Raw genomic sequence first — 23,259 nt, 5'->3', positions numbered from 1 at the left:
TTTAAAGAAATTATTTTTGATTATTATCAATCTGTCTCTACTAAAAGAAATGTTTGTTTTACTATAAATTGACTGTATTTTCTTTGTAAGTTCAATATTTACTAATGCAAATTTACTAATACCAAACCCTATTTCCTGTTTTTTTACAAGAATTTTGTCATTATTTAAATTTAATTTCAGTATTTGAAAATAAGAAAGCAAACAGAACTATTTCGTTTTGTAATTACTTTAATTTATATACTTTTTATTGATTTTAAACGCCTTCCCCTAAAGTTTGTACCATGTTCTTTATTATTATTATTATTATTATTATTATTATTATTATTATTATTATTATTATTATTATTATTATTATTATTATTATTATTATTTTATCTCTTGTATCTTTTTTCATTGACAATGTAATTCATATTCTGTATTGTAAACAAATATTGACACAAACAGGTCAATATGCATAATAAATACAAATAATAATAATATTATTATTATTATTATTATTATTATTAATAATAATAATAATAGTAATAATAATAATAAATCACAACACTGGATTTTTTATGTTTGTTATCTATAAATATAAAATTCATTTTACATGACTTCAATTTTAATATCAATTGTACTTTATGTAATAACTATAAAGAGCTATTACTATTCGAACTTTTAAAAAATGACCAAATACGTCCCCGCCCCCCAAAGTGACGTCGAACAGGATGTGGATTTGCACAGGGAAGTGAGTAATGTGTCTCGCGCAGAAGTTGTAACGTCGTCTACTGGTTCCTCTTAATAATGGCGACTGTCACGACCGAGTCAATGGTGTCGGCAGGACTTACAAGAGTATTTCCGATAGTCATTGTTCTTTTTGTATTAATACCGCCGCTAACAGCGATGTCAGAGCAGGGCAAATGGACCCTGAACGTGAATAATGTAAGTGCATCACTACCTGCGGTATCCGGGAAAAGTGAAATCTTGACAGTCGAGTAGGATAGTGACAGTCCATTGTCTTTCCTCAAATAACCATAGATAGCACATATAACGCAAATATCGGATATTTATAATGTGATGGTATGTGCTGAAGGTAAACCTGTGTCTGAAATGTCAAGGCTAAGCTATAGCTTTAAAGGATTTCATGGTCTGGTCTTGTGTATATGTACTTGAAAGATTGTGTTTGGGTAAATAGTAAGATTAATAAATGGTGTGAATCATTATATATCTTTTTGTGTGTTTCAGGAAGATATTGGGAAGTCAAAATACTTCTATTATCCGAAGACAATGTTCAATGATACTTACATTACAATAACCTGTAAGTATGATTTCTTCACCTTGCCTGTTTTTCTAGATTAGAAAAAAAAGCGTTTAGCCTTTTTTGGTAACAGAGAGAGAGACTGTAGATCATTGTGAAAGATGATCTGTCTTATAAATACAAAGTGATTTATGTGTATATAAAGTGTTGCACTTTAATGTGTTGGCTCCTTTAAGAATGCACTTCCCATTACTTATGCCGCAGGAACATACCATGAGGTTTCATGTTATAGCATGTTCCGGTTAACAAGTGCGCTGTTACTAAAGTACAGTCTTCACATAAAGATGGACATGTGTTAATTCTTAACTATTGTTTATTTTGAAATCTGCAAACATGCCATTAAACGTGTCAAAGGTTTACATACCCTTAAATGAAAAAAAGTTCATTGATATCATTTGAATAGGCTCTATGTAAGGATCACCAAGCAGGCACATCAAGTTATTAATTCTAATTTTAAATCGTTATACTTTGGATCTATCCTTTGAACCGCTAGGTTTTATCCATTTATGTTTTTTAGTGCGAAGAGAGAGAACTTCTAGAATTTTAAAATCAACATTTAGTAGAGAAATCAGATCATAGTTACTCCTGGATGTGTGAGCTCTGTCCTTCTTTAAAAGCAAGGATATAGATGCTGCATATAGAGTTCCCTTTTTGAAAAGAATCATTGTAAACATTTGCCAAAATTGGGACTAGTAAGTTAGAGTATGTCTTATAAAAGTCCACTGTAAATCCGTAGGGGTATTGGGATTTCTCATTCTGCATCAATCTAATAGCTTCCCGAACCTCTCGAGAAGAAACAGAACCACCCAATTCTTTTGCCTGGACAATCTAAGAATAATTTAATGAGTCTAATGGGTTAGTAAAATTTGCTAAACCTGAAGAATGCTTAGAACTGTAAAGCTTAAAACTTAAGCTTACTTTTTTTTTTTACATTTGAAATGCAATTTTATATGATCTGATATCATTTAATTTCATTTGAAATGATCACTTCACGCAATCTATTTGTAAATGAATGAAAAAATAACCATTTTGAAAGTAGACATAATCAAGTTGTACATACAAGATGCAGAATCGGACACTTAATACTCACACACTCATATTTATTGAAAGGGGAAGAAAAACCTACATGTGATTTGTGTAAGAATATTTTGACGATAAAAAATTTTAATAGATTGTGTATTTTCAAACTATGTTAGAGAACATTGAATTCAGGAGATATTTTAAGGGAATTGTTTAATAGGTGTCTTATGGAAAAAAAATAGAATATTTATCTTTAATCAAACAAAAATTTTGAATATGACTCTTCAATATTTTTTTTTTGTACAATGTATGTTTAGTAAGAAAATTATATGATTGTTATATATCGTTTATTTAGTATAGGTTTTGCCATATATATAGCCAATGCTGCTGATATTGCAATAAAATATAAATAAATAAATGATCACTTCTTGCTTTAAAATATATTTTAGTAAGTACAAGTCAGAAAAAGCTTTTTATTTAATTTGTACATAAATACTTTATTTTAGGCGTATGTTTACATCTTATTTGCACAAACCCTTTACAGACATATTACATGGCTTCTGCTTTTTTTGTCCACAAATATAATTTCATCAAATGCATCAGTATATCATCCAGGCTTCATTTTTTACTAAGGCACTATATGTATTTCAGGGCTCAGTGAAGAATGCGGGGGTCCTGTAAAAATCAGTATAGGATGGTATTTGCGAAGTTCTCCTTGCCACAATGAAATTTTTGGATTTAAAGTGAGTGTATTTTTGTCAGAAAGTGCTATTCTATCTAAATTTGGATAATTGTTATAATGCATTAATTTTTTTTTTTTGAAAAAGTCAGAAAATGCAGAACATTATTTTAGCTCCAGCAATGTACAGTGGGAAGGAGGCACGGGATTCTACATAAGTCACTTGTATGAGCCTATAACTTGTGAATCGAATATTCAGAAAAATAAGGTAGGTGGAATCTTTTCTTTCTCGTGCATTCTCATGGTTTTTGTATGAATGTTTTTTGTCTATGACAGAACTTTTACAAACTTAAAATAGTTTGCCCTTGGATTTTGTTTTATTCACTAAATTTAGACAATTTTTTTCCTCTTCAGCTTGGATTGAAGGTATTTGATCACCCTAAAAAGCTGCAGCCATTACATCCAGTAAGTTCTATTACTCTAAGTACTCTGAACCTATGCATATGAACCTGGGTTAAATATGTGCTAGTTTCGTTGATTACATAATTGGATTGATTAATTAGTCATTTTACTTCATGTTTGCTTTGGATGTATATACTGCTTTAGGGATATTTACTGTAGTCTGACCATTATCGCAAAATAAGCCAGCAGAGTGATCCGGAATTTAGAATATGGAGAATATATTTGAGGAGAAAGAGAGCATGAAGTGATATATGAAACTGATGTAGCTATGTAGGAAATCTGGTGTCAAATAGCAAGTTAATCAGCAATGTAGAATAACCAAATAAAAACCAGTATTTCTGAGAGCTTTTTAAAGAGTTTTGGTCTGTGGATCTCTGACACAGATTAGATGTCTGACAGACAGGTTTTAATGCCTAAAGCAACAACAAGCAGACTTTGTAGTTCATTTAAATATCTGGTCTAACCAGTTGAGTTATTTTAGACGCTTTTGAACACAGAATATGGACTGGCAGAATCATTTTTAGGAGAATGATATTTCAAATGGGATCTCTGGCATAGAATATATGAAAAAAGTAAATTTTGTTCTTGTGTTCTCTGTTGTTTCAGGTAACCACAGCTGACACAAAAGAAAGACCAAAGAGGGATGCAGAGGACAAAGGACAGACAAAAGAGGTTGATTTGTAATTTCTTTAGTATTTTTAGCCTCGCATGCCTCACAAAAGCTAAATATACAGTTGAAGTCAGAATTAGTAGCCCTCTGAATTATTAGCCCCCCTGTTTATTTTTTCTCCCAATTTCTATGTAACGGAGAGAACAAATTTTCAACACATTTCTAATCATAATAGTTTTAATAACTAATTTCTAATAACTGATTTATTTTATTTTTGCCACGATGACAGTACTTAATATTTTATTAGATATATTTCAAGACACTTCTATGACACTTAAAGGGCAATTGAAAGCCTTAACTAGGCAGAATAGGGAAAATAGGCAAGTTATTGTATAATGATGGTTTGTTCTGTAGAAAATCGAAAAAAATAAAGCTTAAAGGGTCTAGTAATGTTGACCTTAAAATGGTTTTAAAAAATTAAAAACCCTTTGATTCTAGACGAAATAAAAGAAATACGATTTTTTTCTCCAGAAGAAAAAATATTATCAGACATACTGTGAAAATTGCCTTGCTTTGTTAAACATCATTTGGGAAATATTCAATCATTCATTTTGTTTTTCGGCTTAGTCCCTTTATTAATCCGGGGTTGCCACAGCGGAATGAACCGCCAACTTATCCATCACATGTTTTATGCAACGAATGTCCTTCCAGCTGCAACCCATCTGTAGGAAACTAATGAGGCTCTAAATTCTCATCTTAATTCCATAATAATGATTTATTTATTGATGTGTATTTCAATGCAGACATTTAATATAACAACTTGTATGAAGTTTTTTACTTGCAAAGATTGCAAATTGATAAAAGTCACTTCTACTTTTTTTCTGTTCTTTTTTTAATGTTTGCACAATCAGGCTGCTGCACCAAATTCATCCAATGCCCCCAAAAGCAAAGACACATCAGTGGAAAATTCGGTGAGTAATTACTGTACAGAATTAAAACTCACAAGTGCTTTTTACATATGGCTCCTACTTTACATGCATTCTGTTGTGTTGTTGGTGGCAAAAACAGTCTAAACCACCTGATGCAGTTGCACGAACCTGGGAAGACAGCCCTTACATGTTCATTATTAAAATTGATGCCGATTCACCTGCAAAAGACACCAAATGGAGCATACAACGTAAGGATATAGTCTTATCTTAACAATAGTAATGAAGTTTATGTACCAATAAAATTGTTGTAAATCACACAAACGCTAATTTCTAAATAATAAATAAAATGCTAACTTTGACCGCAAGGACCCTTTTGATTAACATGATCAATGTTTACAAATAAATATGTATTTTGAATATTTAAATATTATAATAGTTCTATAAATGCAATAATATTTTTCATTTTCCCCAATAAACTACAGTGGAGATCAAGATGAAAAGCCGCCATGAATACATATCTGCTTCTGAATGGCCGTTGATGATTGTGAGTGCACATTTTCTATTTATTCTTTGATTAACTTCCATTATTTTAAGGTTAGTTTACCCCAAAATGAAAATGTTTTACTCGCCATCATATTATTCCAGCCCCATGAGAAATTCATTCATATATCAGAACACAAGCTATGATATATATGATACATGATGAAATAATGACCTTTCCCAGAGATGGGTTGCGGCTGGAAGGGCATCCGCTGCGTAAAAACTTGCTAGATAAGTTGTCGGTTCATTCCACTGTGGCGACCCCGGATTAATAAAAAGACTAAGCTGACAAGAAAATGAATGAATGAATGAATGAAATTATGACCAGATTTAATTTAGTTTTTTTATTTAAATATTTACAAATTTACCATAAACTACAGTATATTTAAAGAATTCAAATTTGGTCACTTAAGCCCAAACATGCCTGTTTATTGCCCAGTAACCAGTAAGATTCCTTCTTGGAATGTCACATCAGTAAGTTATGTATTTAAGTAATTCAAATCAGTAATTTCTTATGGGTGTTGTTGAATTACATGAGAGTATGTAAATTATGGCCAGTTTTTCTTTAAGCTGAACTAACCCATTTAGGCTCTGTTTCGTGTTTTTATAGAATTTAAATGTAGCTACATATCTCAAAAATTTCAAGCTTCATTTGTTTACAGAAGCTTCATCCTTGAATGTTTGTGTGTTTCAATGTCCTCAGTTTTACATGGTGATGTGCATCATCTATGTGATCATGGCAGTGCTGTGGTTGGTTCTCTCGGCTTGTTACTGGAGAGATCTGCTGCGAATTCAGTTCTGGATTGGAGGAGTGATCTTTCTGGGCATGCTTGAGAAAGCGGTCTTCTATGCAGAGTTCCAGAGTATTCGTTATGATGGCCAGTCGGGTAATACAAGTGACAAATGTGTCATTATATGCATTTGTTTAACAACTTAAAGGGATAGTTCACCCAAAATGGAAAGTTCTGGCATCCTTAACTCACCCTCCATTTTTAGTCCATACCTGTAAACACAAATGACCGTAAAATCTTAGCCTTTATCCTTATATACTGCTTAAATTAACTTAACTAATCTTTCCTCTTGGGAGGAGGGACAATCTTGAATTTTTACTGTTGATTAGGGCTGCACGATGTTGGAAAAAAATGACATTGCAATATTTTGCTTGTCTGCAATATATATATATATATATATATATATATATATATATATATATATATATATATATATATATATATATATATATATATATATACATATATACATATATATATATATATATATATATATACATATATATATATATATATATATATATATATATATATATATATATATATATATACATATATACATATATACATATATATATACATATATATACATATATATACATATATATATATATATATATATATATATACATATATATATATATATATATATATATATATATATATATGTATATATATATACATATATATATATATGTATATATATATACATATATATATATATATATATATATATATATATATATATACTGCAAAATAAATGTAATTTCACAAGATGACCTATTAACTATTTTGAAAGAATTCATGATTTCAGATTTAGATTTTTAGATTTGGATAATTTAGAAGGGGAGTATCTCCGTAAAATATAAACTAATTACAAGAATAGAACTGAATAAAGATATAAATAAAATAAACAGTAGTATATGATTTTCTGTGGAATTTTACAATATTGAGATATAGAAATTCAATAATCATATTTAAAATAAGCTGGCAGCTAGCTTTCTGCAACTCTCACATGGTCGCCCACTGAAGCTAAGCAGGGCTGCGCCCGGTCAGTACCTGGATGGGAGACCACATGGGAAAGCTAGGTTGCTACCAGAAGTGGTGTTAGTGAGACCAGCAGGGGGCGTCCAACCTGTGGTCTGTGTGGGCCCTAATGCCCCAGTATAGTGACGGGGATGTCATCACTTTGTCTCCTCTCAACCAATCAGCTGGTTTGTGGAGTGTGGTCTGGCGCAAAAAGGCTGCCGGCGCGTCATCATCCAGGTGGATGCTGCACACTGGTGGTAGATGAGGAGATTCCCCCCTATGTGTAAAGCACTTTGAGTGCCCAGAAAAGCACTTTATAAATGTAAGGAGTTATTAATATTATTAATATTAAATTTGTGGTGGCTGTTTATTATAATCCCTACTCAACATTGCAGATCCTGCAATGTGACAATTGCAGATTCGCACATTGCACTATCAATGCTGAAACGATATATTGTGCAGCCCTACTGATGATCATCAGTAGTTGGCACCATTAACCCTTACTGTGTGTACTATGTTCTGAAAGCTGAGCTGCTTATTTTGATTTTCTCAGACATATCAAAGCAATTGTGCAAAGGTCTGTCTTACACTGTCTCGTGCTTTTTTTGCACTGTAACTGATGATCAACAGAATAAATCACAAATTTTACCAACAATCAATGCATGATAATATGGTGGTATGGCTTTGCAATCAAAAAATGTCATTATAATGAAAGTCAATGGGGCAAAACCAGCCACCAACATAACAAAAGGGTAGTAAATTTGCATTAATTTTGTAAATATTAAGTTAAAATTCCAAAGCATTTTCCCAAAATATGTATCAAAATAAGATGTCACCAAAAACATTCCATTAGCTGAAACACCGAAAAAGATGTGGCTAAATTAATAATCCCCAACAGCACATAAGGGTAAAGAGAGATTTTTAAAAATATAGGGAACCACTGATTTTTATAGTATTTTTAAAAATTTAATGCATAGTCATTTTAGTTATCAACAAACAGATACTAATACACCTTTGAAACAAGTGGAGGGAGGGTGAATGATTTTATTTTTGGATGAGCTGTGACTTTAAATATCAAACTGAGATCATACTGTGTATTTGCTGCAATATTTTATTATAGGGCAACATATGCAGTGCGATTGACGCTAATTAAGATCATTTACTGACATTTACTGCATTTACTGTTGTTGTACATTGTGAAGAGAATTTAAACTAAATAATTTATGGTTATTTTTAATAATAATTGTGTACATTAGAGACAAATCTGCATGCGAGCTGTTTTGATGTACGGTATGTTTTTTTCTGTCCAGTGTTTTTCATGAATCTAAAAAAGTGACTGTAAATCTTCGATAAGGTTACTATGGTGAATGTGCTCATTACGGTGCATTAACTTGTGTGTGCAGTTCAAGGTGCAATAATGTTTGCAGAGGTGCTTTCGGCTGTGAAAAGAACGCTGGCTCGAGTGCTGGTCATCATTGCTAGCCTTGGATATGGAATAGTCAAGTAAGTTGTTGGCTATGTATGTATTCAGTGTAATGTTTAAGGATTAACTGCATTTTAAATATGTAAATGAATTCCCCAAATTAACATTTTGTGTGCGTCTTAAGGTCAGCTCATTCTTCAAAACGTGGTGATTGATGGTGCTGAAACCATAGCAACTTTCTGGCATCTAATGGCTTGGTGGCCATTATTCTTAGTCAAAGTAAAATTGCAGTGACCAAAGGTTGCTATGGTGGTCACTTCCAACTAAACCACTGTCTTGTTTTGTATATATATTTCAAAGGTATATACTATAGATTACTATATTACTTGGATGTTTATATTCATGTGACCTCTAAACACTGGTGTAATGACTGCTAAAAATCTCGCAATCACGTGAGTAAATTAAATTATATTTGTAATATATTAAAATTGATAAGCATAAGCAAGCAACTTTCCAACTTTTAAAAAAGTAGTCTCGTGCTTTTTTTACTAAAGGTGAAAACGACAGCAAAAGATTTACCATAAGAGTGCTATTTGGCATAATTCTATAAATTCCCGGTTCGTATTGGTCTTGAAAATCCTTGTGAATGTTTGAAATTTTATTCTAGTGATTTCAAGCTTTGAAAAGTACTTAGACTTAAGATAAAGTGCTTGAAATTGCCATAAATGTAATTGTGTTCTTTCATAATACTTATTCTTAATAATTAGGCAACAATAATTAACTATTTAAATAAAATGAATAGTTATGCTTTAGCATAAAATTAACACTCTTGAGTCTATATATGTTTTTATCTGCATCTTTTGATAAAGCAGTAGGGGAAGACTGAATAAGGACTTCATGAGTGAACAATGCATAAAAGTAAAATAAATATGCATTTAAAATGATAGATGACACATTTAAGATGCGAGTAAATGACAGAAATTCAATGTTGGGCTAACATGCCATCAAAAAATGACTTTAGAATGCTATACTACACTATAATATACTATAACAAATAGCATCTGATATACTGCAGTATAAAGAAGTATGCATATGTATGTAAATATATAATTTGCCATACACCTAATTAGGATTGGGTACCGAAACCAGATGCCAATATAGCACTAGTACCTATGTAAGCGGCAACACAAAGGTAATAGTTGGATTAAGGGGTTTACATGTCTGTACTGCACTTCAATAATGCGAATAGAGCATACTCCACATCTTAATTCAACTTCTGTTTAGATCGATTATGACTTCAATCGGATTAAGGTAATTAAAAATGGTAGACTCTTAATCAGAGTACTCTCTTAATCATATTTAAATTAGAGTATTAGCGTTCATGTAAAGGTACTCAGTGATGATAACTCAAGCGCCACCCCTAGAAAAAGGGTGTTCACTGATTTTGATGAAAGCCCTTCCACAGATTAGTAGTAAGCTAATGTAATGTTAATTGCATAATACACATCTTGCATTCATGCTAACAAACAAATGATTAAAATAAATATATTAATGCAATTCAAATATATAAAAATATGATTTGATGTATGCTTTAAAGTTTAATTATATTGTTCAGTTAAAGTCATTAAAATATTTATTTTGTCAAATAAAAAGTTTTACTAGAGTTGTCCCCTACAATTTTGTGGCTCAATAGTTTAGGTTCAGGCACCTGTACCATTTTAAAATTATCGATTTAGCACCGGTATCGAAATAACCCCAACCGATACCCAACCCTACACCTAATACACAATTACACTTCATTGAACATGTACACATAGACATCACCTATATACTTTATAACTGCAGGTTAACAATGTCATAATAACTTGTATAATAATATAATAACTATATAACAACTATACTGTATATATATATTATATAATAACTTACTATATATAATAACTTTAACTGTTAAAAGCTATTAGTAGGCCCACACGGAATCTGCACGTGTAGATTTCCGCAGATTTTCCACAGATTTCCGCAGATTTTTAGCCCATCATTAATTCTGTTTATTTACTTGAGTAAATGTGTTTTAATCTACATTTATTCAGTTTTAAATTAATTAGAGTAATATTATTGACTAATATGAAAATATTCATCTGATTTATCTACTATGCAGTTTGTACAGTAATATTTTAATACATGTATATTATGTGAGAGACTACCAAATAATGTGAATCTAATTGGATTTGCGTTTTAAACAATAACAAAGTTAAAAAGATATTTTTTTTATTTCACATATTAGGGTTTTAGATATGATAATTCAAAATAATTCCGCAGAAATAGCAAAAACATCTGCAAATTCCGTCAAGCCCTAGCTATCAGTTACTAGTTAATTAATGAAAAAAGTTATGGTAGGTAATAGCCTTAACTTTTCCGAATTCGATTGTTATGCAATAATGTGCATCTTTTGTAAAGCTGCTTTGAAACAATAATTATTGTGAAATGCACTATACAAATAAACCTGAATTAAACTGTTAAAGTGCTCACATGGAAAGTGCTTGAATAGTGCATAAATTTGACATTTTGGAAAAGATTCATGTTAATTAATTCTGCCTTTTTGCTATAGGCCGAGACTTGGAGCATTGTTGCACAGAGTGGTCGCTGTAGGATTGCTTTTCCTTATCTTCTCCATCATAGAGGGTGTCCTGAGAGTCAACACGGTAAGGAGGATCTAAACTGCTTAAACCAAACACATATTAACTGTGAAATATCTAATAGTAACCACTAACAGGGGGGAGGGAACTAACTCCTCTCACTTTGTGACAAACCTCCTGATTTACCATGATAATGATGCTGCACCAAATATCATGTGAAGCTTCATGTTTCTCTCTCACAGGAGCATGGTGGGCAAACCAGAATGATTTGTGACATAGTAATGGCCCTCATTGATTCATGTATTGTGTGGTGGATATCCTTTTACAAGTCAATCATGTGTTAAGACGATTCTCTATTTGTATTGTTTTTAGACTTTTGCATGGTGTTGATTAGGACAGATACATAGAAACGGAAGTTAATCCTAAATGTTTTTTATGTTTGTTTTTCAGTACCATTGCATACATAGTAAATCACTTTGCAGCGTTCATTTGGGAAGCCATTATACAGAAATTTGAATCTCGTTGTTCTTCTCAGTTTCTTTGGCGCTTGTGTTGGTGGTTTCGTGCAGTTGGGATAAAGCTTTGTGGATTATCTTCTATCCCCATTTTTCAGTCTTGCCTCCAAGCTAGCATGACGTATACCTGCCTGTGTTAAGCTGAATGATGTTTTTCAAATGTGTGAGCGTTCAGGGCTGGGTGATGTACTTAATATGTTTTGTGATTGAATGAAATTTGAATTGAAACAGCATAGAGCTTAATGCTACTCTGTTAGTGAAACGCTGTTTATTAGACCTTTAGGTTTCCTGAAATTGTGTGATTGCAGTATTTGGTCATCTTAAATCATTTTTGTTAATCAATTCAAGTGTTCATTTCAGAAATAATGTCTCGATTAAGCACTGGATTCACTCAGAAATGTTTAAGAATGTGTCTGTGTGGTAAAAAATACAATAGAAATGAACACTAGCAGTTAAAAGTGCATGATAAAAAGAAGTATTGTGTCCTAAATTAAGATTTGGTTTAGAAAGAATAAATCTTCAAATGAATCCTGGGGAACTGAGAAATGTTTTCTGATTAGCAATTTATCATATTAGAGTGATTTCTGAAGACAGAAGATTATTGAGATACAGAGTATTGATGCTGGAATAAATTACTGAAATATATAAAACTTCTTTTTTAATTTGTTCCTTCAAAAATAAAAAGAATACATAGATTTTTGCAGAATCAATTATCTAATAGTTGCTGCACTTTCAAAAATATTTTTAAAAATCTTAGAAGCCCCAGACCATTCCAAACACATATTTTAGTTTGGTGGGTGTTTTAGTATGCCCCAAATTTTATTATGCACAATTTTTTTGCGTACTTAAAAGGTTTTAGTATGGTTTGTGTTTATTCAAGTGAGACATCTGTGGTGCTAATCAACAAAAGAAGGCACCAATAACGGTCCATACACCATACTAATCAAGCAATACAACAGTTTATTGCTGGAACACAAAGCTGATATCAATTATTACAATACTATTCAATAATCATGAATCATACTCATGGACATCATTAATCGAAATAAAACAAAATAGCATAAAAGGCTTATAATGCAAAATAAAGATGAGTAAGAATGATTACATGAATAAAAGACAGATAATAAAACCCCAAGCATTTTTGATATAAGTATATACAACCTCAGAGATGTGCCATAAATGTGCCAAAGACAGGGGAGCCAGTTGCAGTGTCAGAGAATCCCGGGCGATGTGCACTTATCCCACAGCTGAGCTTCCAATGTTTCAGCAAGAAAACCTCACAATTATAGTCAAATTTTGACTATTAGGTAGGAGAGAAGTGTGAGTTGATCAGGCCCACCTTCTCTCTTAGCTAGGTGCACATTATTTCTGATTGCAAAGCACAAATTTGAGGCTTGTAGTGTCAGCATGATTATCTAGAGCAAATATTCTACCACCTGAAACCCTTCTCTGGTCGTTTGATTATGCTTGAGGGTCAATATTTTACCTTCTGAAATTTGGAGAAAGGTGTGAAGTTAACCTTAAGGTCATGAGACTTTTCTCTGTTCATTTGGTTGTTTGTTGAGCTCAACAGGAGAAAAACTTAAAAATAACAATTTTTTAACATTGGGAAAGAAATAAATGTCACTCAGCTCTAGTTTATTCAGTGAAAAACATCCATTTTGTTGAAATGACAATATTTCTGAAATAAACCACTCAGCCATATAAGTGCAAATGCATAAATATTAAAGGGTCCGTTCGTTAAAAAATTCAAATTTCATTATTAATTAATCACCCTCATGAGCCTCCTACCATCTGAAACCTTCGTTCATTTTCGGAGCGGAAAGTAAGACATTTTAAAATTTGATCTTCATGCTTTATAGAGAGCAATGACTCGTTTAAGTCTATCCAAAAACATCTTCAATTTTAATATTATGAAGCTACAAGAATCCTTTTTGTGCTCACATAAAACAAAATTAGCTTCATTCAACAGTGTCTTCTCATCAGTGTCAGTATAGAGCGCATGTTCACTAATGTAACCCCTTGATTCTCGCCTACCTCTTCTTCTGTTTGAAACAAAACACTATCACATTTAAGGTAATAACGTCAGCAATGTGACTGAGTACTACATGCATAAAGAGCACAGCATTCTTGAAATGGCGTGCCCTATACTGACACTGAGGAGACAATACAGTTAAATTAATAATAAAGTCAGTATTTTTGCTTTATGGGCTCACAAATGCTTGAAGTATTCTCGTAGCTTGATAATATTCCGTTTGAAACATCAGGCAAAATTTTCTGGAGCTAAAATATTCTTAATTTGTGTTTGGAAGATGAACAAAGGGATTCGAATGGATGTTTGGAATGACACGAGGGAAAGTAATCAATAACATTATTTTCATTCATGAGTGATCAAGCCCTTTAGAAATACTAAAGATCACAAAAAGGCAATTGCCCAGCCCTACTGTATGTAGGACCCTCAGATGGTGTTGTGAGTGATGGTGCTACTCTTCTCTCTCTCTTCCTCTGGCTCTCTCTGTCTTTCCCTTTCTCTATATATCGCTCTGCCAGGCTGAAGATGACCTGGTGCTGCTGGCTGCCATTCCCTTGGCTGTTCTGGACTCTACCCTCTGCTGGTGGATATCCTACGTTTTTTCCTCTGCTATTCGTGTGTGTGCTCCTCTTTCTCTCTGACAGACATCCTGTGTATATGAGAAGTTAATTGTCTTTTTTTGTTGTTTTTCTTTTTCCTCTTTGCGATTCTCTATTTAATAAGCTTAAGACAAACTCATCCTCATTAGAGTCATTGGGTCAAGATGACTGCTGGGTTTTTTTTAGTGCAAAATAAGCTGTGTCTGCTTTATATGAGTCCTCATGATTCGATATAGTCCTTGACAGTCAGTCACATCTTCATCAGCCTGGCTCAGACCATGAAGCTCCTTCGGCTGAGGAGAAACGTGGTCAAGCTCTCTATGTACAGACACTTCACCAACACACTCATATTCGCTGTTATAGGTGAGTGCTCACACAACACACCACTAGACTGTTGTTTGAAGTGTTTTTGAAATGATTGCTCTACAGTGTTGGCTAACTGCTGGTGATTCATGTTATTGTAGCATTTGCATATTGAGCTTAGATTGGTCCGTGACTGTGTCAAACATCTGGGTTACATGATTTATTAATGGAAAGTGAGCAGTAATTGGGGACATTCAAGCTCTGGCTCAGTTTCTGTTGCTATATATGTAGGTTTACAGCTTTTTTCGAGCTATTGAAGTCTTTTGCAAGCACAGATTGCTTTTATTATGCATATTTATGTGTGTTTTTTTTTCTTTTGTGATCACCAGGGCCATATTTATTTGATCAGAAATGCAGGAATTCTATAATACTGGGAAATACTGTATGATATTACTTGAAAATATGGCAAAAATATTTTTGCATCCATATTTTAATTCACACAGTTGGGTTCTAATCACTCAGTTGTGTCTCAGTTACCAAAAATATTCATGATTTGCTGTAAATTGCTATTTTAAAATTGGATTATTTATTGATTATTAAGTTAGTTTAAATTAAAGTTAGACTTTAAGTTTTATTAATCAGTTTTGTGAAACGCCATTTTGATGCTAGATTTATATTACATCATAAAACACATCCTAAACATAGGACGTCTCTCAAAAAAATAGTAAAATGAGAAAACTACTAGACAAATGCTAATATTCAATAAGTCAATATATCTTGGTGATGAATTTGCACAATGTCGATATTGCTGCATTTCAAAATACCGTGAAAAATTATTGAAACTTTTATAGTGCTTTTTATGAATATACCGATTAGTTAATGTCTAATAACCTGAATAGGGTTGCACCAGCTGATCATAAGTTATTTCTTAAACTGTAACGTAAAGTCCCTTACTAGGAGCTTAGTAACTGCTAGCTAGTTTGTAAATAAATTGTTCTCACTTCGGTTGCACCACATGTTCTTGGAGCAAATCGTAGTTAGTAGGTCTGTAAAGTCATGCGTAGTCGCATTGAATGACGTGATATCCAATAAAAAGCATTTAAATCGTTAAACTGCTATAAAATTCTGCACGTAATGCATCTATATATAACTGTCTTATGAAAAAACAACTTTTTTATTGCACATTAAATTGAAGTCGGTCACTAATAACAGACAACGCACACATCTGCATCACGTGCCGTGAATGCACACAGAGTAATCGAAGCATTAAACTTGAATTTTTTTTATATCCTACTAATGAAAGAGAAAAGAGCAGGAAAAAATAACTCTGTCATGAAGAAATTCTCGTATTAATCGATGGATACAATTAACACAAAACACTCCTTGAACTTCTTTTATAAACCCAAAAAATCTCCAGCCCCTCAATGTAAACTAATCTGTCTTTTCTACTGTTGAATATGGGACGAGGCTGCCGTAAAAATTTAGTTTAACTGTAGCGTTTTGTTTAAACCAAGTTCAGTGGTGCAACACAAAAATATTTAGTAATATGTAAGTTATAAATTTGTGTCCTTTTAAGTCACAATTGGGCTATGTTTTAACTTACGCACTGCTGGTGCAACCAGCCCTTGTTCAATTTGTGGGCGTGATATGATTTCAAGTCGTAATTTTTATTATTTGGAGTTAATAACTAAAACAATTGAGTTTTTTTTTTTTTTTTACTAATATTAACATAGTAATAAATTATTTTAAAAGTTTCTATAGGGACGTTTTTTTCTTACTGTTGCTTTTAACCATTAACTAACATTTACTAATAAGATTTTATTTTGAAGTGTTTACTATTGTACTTTAAAATCCTTTTGCAATTCAATTGGGTTGAAGCACCCTAAACATGTAAATATATTTATGTATGTATATATATATATATATATATATATATATATATATATATATATATATATATATATATATATATATATATATATATATATATATATATATATATATATATATATATATATATATATATATATATATATATATATATATATATGTATGTATATATATATGTATGTATATATATATATATATATATATATATATATATATATATATATATATACATACATATATATATATATATATATATATATATATTTAATTATACCTATAAAATAACTTTTATCACAGCAAAGGTCAATATCGTGGGTGATGAAATAAAACTACCATAAAGCACAGAAAATCAAAGGAAAATCAAGTCAAAGCAAAAAATGAAAGCACAAAACAACAAAAAAGTAGTTGTAAAAAAACAACTAAAAATCTATACAAAAGCTTGATTTAAAGAAACATTTTAATTAATAATTAAATAAAACTACTATAAATCACATACAAGCAAATCACATAAAAGCAAATCAAGTCAAAACAAAAGCACAGACAGTAAAAAAATAAATAAATTAAAACAACAAAAAAGAAAAACTCAGTACGCTGGTAGCGCTGTCGCCTCACAGCAAGAAGGTCGCTAGTTCGAGCCTCAGCTGGGTCAATTGGCATTTATGTGTGGAGTTTTCATGTGCTTCTCATGTTCCTCCGGGTGCTCTGGTTTGCCCCACAGTCCAAATACATGAGCAGTAGTTGAATTGGGTAAGCTAAATTGTCCGTAGTGTATGCGTGTATGTCCTGGACCTCCAGATTGGGGGTTGAGCATTGCTCTAACAACTCTCCTCATAAAAACTAGATGTTACAAAACACCAATATGGTGCAGCTAAATATTATTTTTGATATAAATGGCCCTGGAAGTAAGTAGATCAATATTGTAATAATACTGTATACTGTGATAAAAGCTTGAGCTATTAATTGCCACAAGACAATTTGATATGGTCATAAGCCTAAAAAGTCTCAGAGTTTTTATTTTCCTTTTCTTATAACTATAATGAAATTGCCACTTGTTCTCTTAATACAATTCTGATCTGTCTTTCAGCTTCTGTTATATTTATCGTCTGGACAGCAAAGACCTTCCACCTAGCCGATTGCAAATCTGTAAGCGTTCCCTACTTTAATATAACATCTCTTGTTATTTTCCTTCAGCTTTACTTTAATTTACTCTTATTTGCTCTTGTAGGACTGGAGAGAGCTGTGGATTGACGATGCCTTCTGGCGCTTCCTGTTCTCCAGTATCCTGCTTGTCATTATGTTCTTATGGAGGCCATCAGCAAACAACCAGAGGTAAAGCGCTTCACTGTTATCCGTGTGTAAACTCAGTTAGTAGTAGTGACAGGATGGTGAGTCTGTATCCATCTGAACCTTTCAGGTACGCCTTCAGTCCACTGGTGGATGAGATTAGTGAGGAAGAGGAAGAGCAGCTGATGAATGAAGCCTTCGGTAAGAGTCTTAATGAAGTGTGAAAAGCAACAGATTATACTTACAATGTTTAGAATATACACTGTAAAAAAAACCTGGTTGCTTTAATTTTTTAAGCTGAATCACATTAACCTTATGAGTCCATTAAACTTATATTATGTTAAACTGACTTAAAGCTGCTTGCATAACTTAGAAAATTAAGTTAAAACATGATTAACTTAGTTTAATAAGATACAATGACTTAAAAACTTATGCTGTCAGGACAAATCGATGATGAAATTACAGTGTATGTGTTTAACATGGGGATGGGAGATATTGACAGTTATTATATTGAGATTGTGGTTGCTTTTTGTTCAGTTCGGATCTATAGGGAGCCTATCACTGTAAAGGAAAAAAGTAGCATGCTAATTTATGTTGCTAATAAGATGTTTTGAGTGTAAACTGTAAAAAATCTGGGTTCCACAGAATTCCTTCATGTTGTCCCAACACAAATCGATTAAGTTAACTTAGTCATTTTTACAAATTTAAGTGGATTGAACATAAATTAGGTTGTCCCAAAATATACTTAAGAATTGTGTTGTTTCAGCTCATTTTAAATCAGTAGTTTGAACAAGCTGCAAAAGTCCTTTTTAAATGTGTATAAAGTAGGGAAAATAAGTATTAAACACAATTTCTAAAGGTGCTGTTGACTTGAAATTTTCTCTGGATGTTGGTAACAACCAAAAATTCCATACATGCAAAAAAAAGGCTAAGTTAATTTGTTTACAAATCAATTTATGTGTAATAAAATGAAATGACACAGGGAAAAAGTATTGAACATATAAAGAATGGAAGGTGTAGAAAGGCAGTGAAAGCCTAGACCGCAGCTGAAATCTCTCAGTAATTCTTTAGCAACCCTCTACCCTTCATCATTGTACATTAATATTGGCTGCTTCGGTCCAACATCTACATTAGAAGGAAGATGAAGATGAAACCATGATGAACATTTCAGCAAGACAATGATCCAAAACACAGCCAAGAAAACTCTTAAATGGTTTCAGAGAAAGAAAATCAAGCTGTAATATGGCCCAGCCAATCACCTGACTTGAATCCAATATAAAATACAAAACAAAGATCAGATTTGATAAATGAGACCCACAGAACCATCAAGAGTTTTAAACTCTGTTAAAGTCTTTAAAAAAATCACACCTGAGCAATGCATGTGACTTCATTCTCCAAATGAAAGGCATCTTTAAGCTTCCATCACCAAAATAGCCAAAATTAAAGTATTAAATACGTTTCAGTAGTTCAGTACTTTCTCCTTTTGTCATGGTATTGTTATTACACATGACTAATTCTTCAGATTTTATTTGTTTAATTTTTTTATTTTTTGTATTGTTTGTGTTTTTACCAAAATCTGGTTCAATTCCATGTCAACAACTCCTTTAGAAATATTATTGCCAGGAAAAAACATGACATGTTTAATAGTTAATTTAACTGCTATATGAATGAATGAGTGGTGTGGTTTTTGTGTAGTATGCAGACACTACTGGATGGTCCACTTGAACGTAATTTCTAGCTATTCTACCAGTCATTTAGTCAACGTTTTATCATATAATTAAAACTACCATATACACATACTGAATCTCAAAATGCTTCACTGCAATTCATCAAAATAAGAACAAATGAAGATGCTGATATATTGTTAAACAGTAATATTAACCTTTTATTCATTCATTCATTTTTTTTTTTGGCTCAGTCCCTTTATTAATCATTGGTCGCCACAGCTGAATGTACTGGCAACTTATCCAGCATATTGTGTTGCAGTTTAAAAGATGTTGATACAGCTGGAAATGTGTACATCTTTAAAGTTGTAGTAGTTAACATTATGAACATTTATCGAACAATGTAATGTTAAATTAAATGTTAAAAATGTAAAATTTGTAAAAATGGTATCATGGGGGGAAATGTATTTTAATGGATCCTTAAATTAAAGGCTACAGTTGAAGTCAGAAGAATTAGCCCCCCATAGAATTTTTGAAATGAAGTCTTATTTGTTATATTTCGGCTAGAATAAAAATGGTTAATTTTTTCTAAACCATTTTAAGGTCAAAATTATTATCCCCTTTAAGCAATTTTTTTTCCGACAGAAACCATTATTGTACAATAACTTGCCTAATTACCCTAACCTGCCTACTTAACCTAATTAACCTAGTTAAGCCTTTAAATGTCACTTAAAGCTGTATAGAAGTATCTTGAAAAAGATCTAGTAAAATATTATTTACTGTCATCATGGCAAAGATAAAAGAAATAAGTTATTAGAAATGAGTTATTAAAACTCATGTTTAAAAATGTGCTGAAAAAATCTTCTCTCCGCTAAACAGAAATTGGGGAAAAAATAAACAGGGAGGCTAATAACTCAGGGGGGTTTACAATTCTGACTTGAATTATATGGATGGTGAAAGCTTTTCCTTCGCCTGTAGTTGTGAATGAATATAGTGATAAATGCAGAAATTGTATGATATCTAAAAAATTGTAAGTGCTCAGGCCTATTGTAATGAATTATCGAATTATAATTTGAATGATCATTGGGTTGATTGGATTTCAAAATGGAAAGATCTCGTTTTCACAGGAAGATTCAGATTTCAGTCCTTCCCATAACATTATTTTGGGCACCATTTTGACAATACATTTTTAAAACTTATTAACCTTAAAGTCACAGTCTTCAGGGGGAAAGTTGATTAAAAGGTATGCTTGTAAAAAAACATTTCCTTCCCTAACAATAAGTGTTGTGATCAACATTGTATAATAACAAGTTTTGAGATCAATATTGTCATCATCATATCATCATAGTATTTTGAGCCAAATTTCACATTGTAACAGATTAGCTAATTATGGTTTTAATTATTATTTGGTGGTTGGTTGGTTGGTTGAATTTTGAAATGGAACGGTCTAATTTTCACAGATCATGATGTTTTGATGCAAATAAATCTGATTTAAAGTATGTCAATACACATGCAGAAATTATATAAATAAGATCTGTTAATGTGCATTTATAAAAAGTAGGGCATAATAGGGCCAATTTTAATCACCTACATTAAAACAACATATAATCTGTTCATCAGGGCACTTGAATGTTGCCCATCAAGTGTACAGATTAGCCTGTGTTTGCTGGCTTTCATTTGACTGCGTTTGGCCGGTTCTAACCAGTTATACTTGAATTCACAGAGGGTGTGAAAATGAGGGGAATGAAACCAGAGACCAATGGAAGTGCAAAACCCAGCAAAGTGGTAAAGCAAAACAATACTTGACCTAAAAACATGAATGAATTGTTTCATTGACAAAGAGCATGTTGTTTTGTTTAACACTATATGGAGTATATTTTACTTTTTTTTTCATTTTTATTGAAAACACTTAATAGTATGAACACCATCTCTCTCAATGTTATATTGTCATATAATCAGGTTGCTTGTTCACCTTATGCATATTTTTTTCTTCATTCAGGATGAAGATCTCAAGTGGGTTGAGGAAAACATTCCCTCATCAATGGCTGACGTGTAAGTAAAATCGACATTTGTAATGACACGCTGATTAGAGTGGCATAGATGGTTATTTTCTGAAAGGAAAGCCACTGGTTATTTGTACAGCCAAACACGTCATCACTGTGCAAAGCTACCAACAGCAATCAGTGCCGTGTCATTGACGTGTCCTTTTCTTTGTTTTGCAGCGCACTGCCGCCACTGCTAGACTCAGACGAGGTAAGTGTCTCGTTCTCTGATTGACCAGCAGTGGGCGCCATTTGAGCTTGCAACGTAAAACGGAGAGCTATCAGACTATCACGTCACAGTGTTTACCCTCGCTCCCTCTCCGTTGCTTGTTTTGTTTCTGCTTGGAACAAAAGGAGCGCAAAGGCTTTGGAGGTTTTTGTCTTACTAATAAGGCCTCGCTTAAGCTAACAGTGGTTGTGTTCATTTCCAACCGCAGCCAATATGGACAAATCTCCTTGAGAGGAGATCAGAGATTACATACTACAATACATGAAGGCTTTTTATAGGTGTTTATGTAACCCGGTTGGTCATTTTAGGAATTTAGTTGCATTGCAGATGTGTTTGTATTGTTTAAAATTTAATTTACCTTCATTGGTTTATTTTCTTTTTCTCTTTTGCACCCTTAGGAGATCATGACCACGAAATTCGAGATGTCCAAAATGGAGTAGATTGATGAAGATGAAGTATGTATTGTATATAATATGTGTACGACAATGCACAACTGCTTTATCCCCAAAACACGAGCTTATCATAAGCGACGTCTGTATATACGTGGGATGATGAGGGTAATGCACTAAAGGACTTTTGTTTTGTTTTTTTAATTGCCTGTTTGTATATATTTTTTCTCAGATAATATGGTGTCAGAGTTTCTTAAAAAATTACTGTAAATTGCCTTTGACTGTTGTTTACATATCTGCAGTGCAAAATGTGATTAAAACACATTAGTTTGTGCATTGTGCTCTTTCCCTAAGAGGCTTTCGCGCAACAATCCGCTTATTAATCACATAAAGATGGGAAAACATGTAGGATAAAAGCTGTTTTCTGCCTTTTATTTTATTCGTCAGTGTGCTTTTCACAGATTAGGAGTTACATCTCTGACCTGTTGGTATTTTCAGCAAAAGTGGCCATTAAGTGTCATCTTTCTGCCCTGTAGACCATTATGCAGATTGCCTTTCAGTGGATTTATTTGACGTGAGTTTTTAGTGCTCTCTGTCATAGTTACTAGACACTCGGCTGCATTTGGGTCCAGTTACATGACATGGGGAAATGAGTTTGTCTATCAACATTACCTTAAACAAAAGGCAGAGGTTGTTTTCCACTCCAAACTTTTATTTAAGTCTTTTACAATGAGTTAGCCATAGTATGCGCAATTGTAAGTATTTTATAGCAAATAAAAAAATTACCATTGAACACTTTGAGTTGCAATAAAAGATTTATTGCTTTGACGACATATACCAAGATCATAAAGTCTACATGGTTTGTGTTGTCGATATATATTGATTTCCTCTCA

The 23,259-nt window shown here is 32.4% G+C and overlaps 1 protein-coding gene across 8 annotated transcripts; it reads left to right on the top strand.

The window, feature by feature from the left end:
• The first annotated feature begins 692 nt into the window (after window positions 1-692).
• Window positions 693-23,159, top strand: zgc:162698. 8 transcript variants are annotated; one of them, NM_001089384.2, is made up of 21 exons: window positions 693-924; window positions 1,228-1,300; window positions 2,972-3,063; window positions 3,148-3,267; window positions 3,414-3,464; window positions 4,068-4,133; window positions 4,983-5,042; window positions 5,140-5,248; window positions 5,483-5,544; window positions 6,244-6,427; window positions 8,764-8,863; window positions 11,392-11,485; window positions 11,662-11,733; window positions 14,820-14,928; window positions 17,843-17,901; window positions 17,984-18,087; window positions 18,173-18,243; window positions 21,430-21,491; window positions 21,706-21,758; window positions 21,929-21,959; window positions 22,376-23,159. In NM_001089384.2, exons 1-21 carry the CDS (start codon window positions 787-789, stop codon window positions 22,415-22,417), a joined length of 1,752 nt encoding a protein of 583 aa, NP_001082853.2. In that variant the 5' UTR covers window positions 693-786; the 3' UTR covers window positions 22,418-23,159. The 8 variants fall into 8 exon arrangements, 7 of the variants coding, with proteins under 7 accessions (NP_001082853.2, XP_087139207.1, XP_087139206.1 ...); XR_015508665.1 differs by having other exon boundaries at window positions 733-924; window positions 11,662-14,549; window positions 14,816-14,928; window positions 22,376-22,782; XM_087283081.1 differs by lacking the exon at window positions 11,662-11,733 and adding an exon at window positions 14,485-14,549 and having other exon boundaries at window positions 733-924; window positions 14,816-14,928.
• The last annotated feature ends 100 nt before the right edge of the window (window positions 23,160-23,259 follow it).

The sequence above is a fragment of the Danio rerio genome, chromosome 15 (assembly GCF_052040795.2).
Source record: "Danio rerio strain M-AB ecotype USA chromosome 15, GRCz13ab, whole genome shotgun sequence".
Lineage (NCBI taxonomy): Eukaryota > Metazoa > Chordata > Actinopteri > Cypriniformes > Danionidae > Danio > Danio rerio.
The sequence above is the reverse complement of the archived record's forward strand: the minus strand, read 5'-3'. Positions and strand labels throughout refer to the sequence as shown.

What these genes read in the sequence shown, in the direction of transcription:
- zgc:162698 (NM_001089384.2), top strand. Translation starts at nt 787, where the DNA reads ATGGCGACTGTCACGACCGAGTCAATGGTGTCGGCAGGACTTACAAGA. An exon ending in CCATCAGCAAACAACCAGAG is followed by an intron (nt 18,088 to 18,172) that starts GTAAAGCGCTTC and finishes TGAACCTTTCAG; the next exon opens with GTACGCCTTCAGTCCACTGG. An exon ending in CACTGCTAGACTCAGACGAG is followed by an intron (nt 21,960 to 22,375) that starts GTAAGTGTCTCG and finishes TTGCACCCTTAG; the next exon opens with GAGATCATGACCACGAAATT.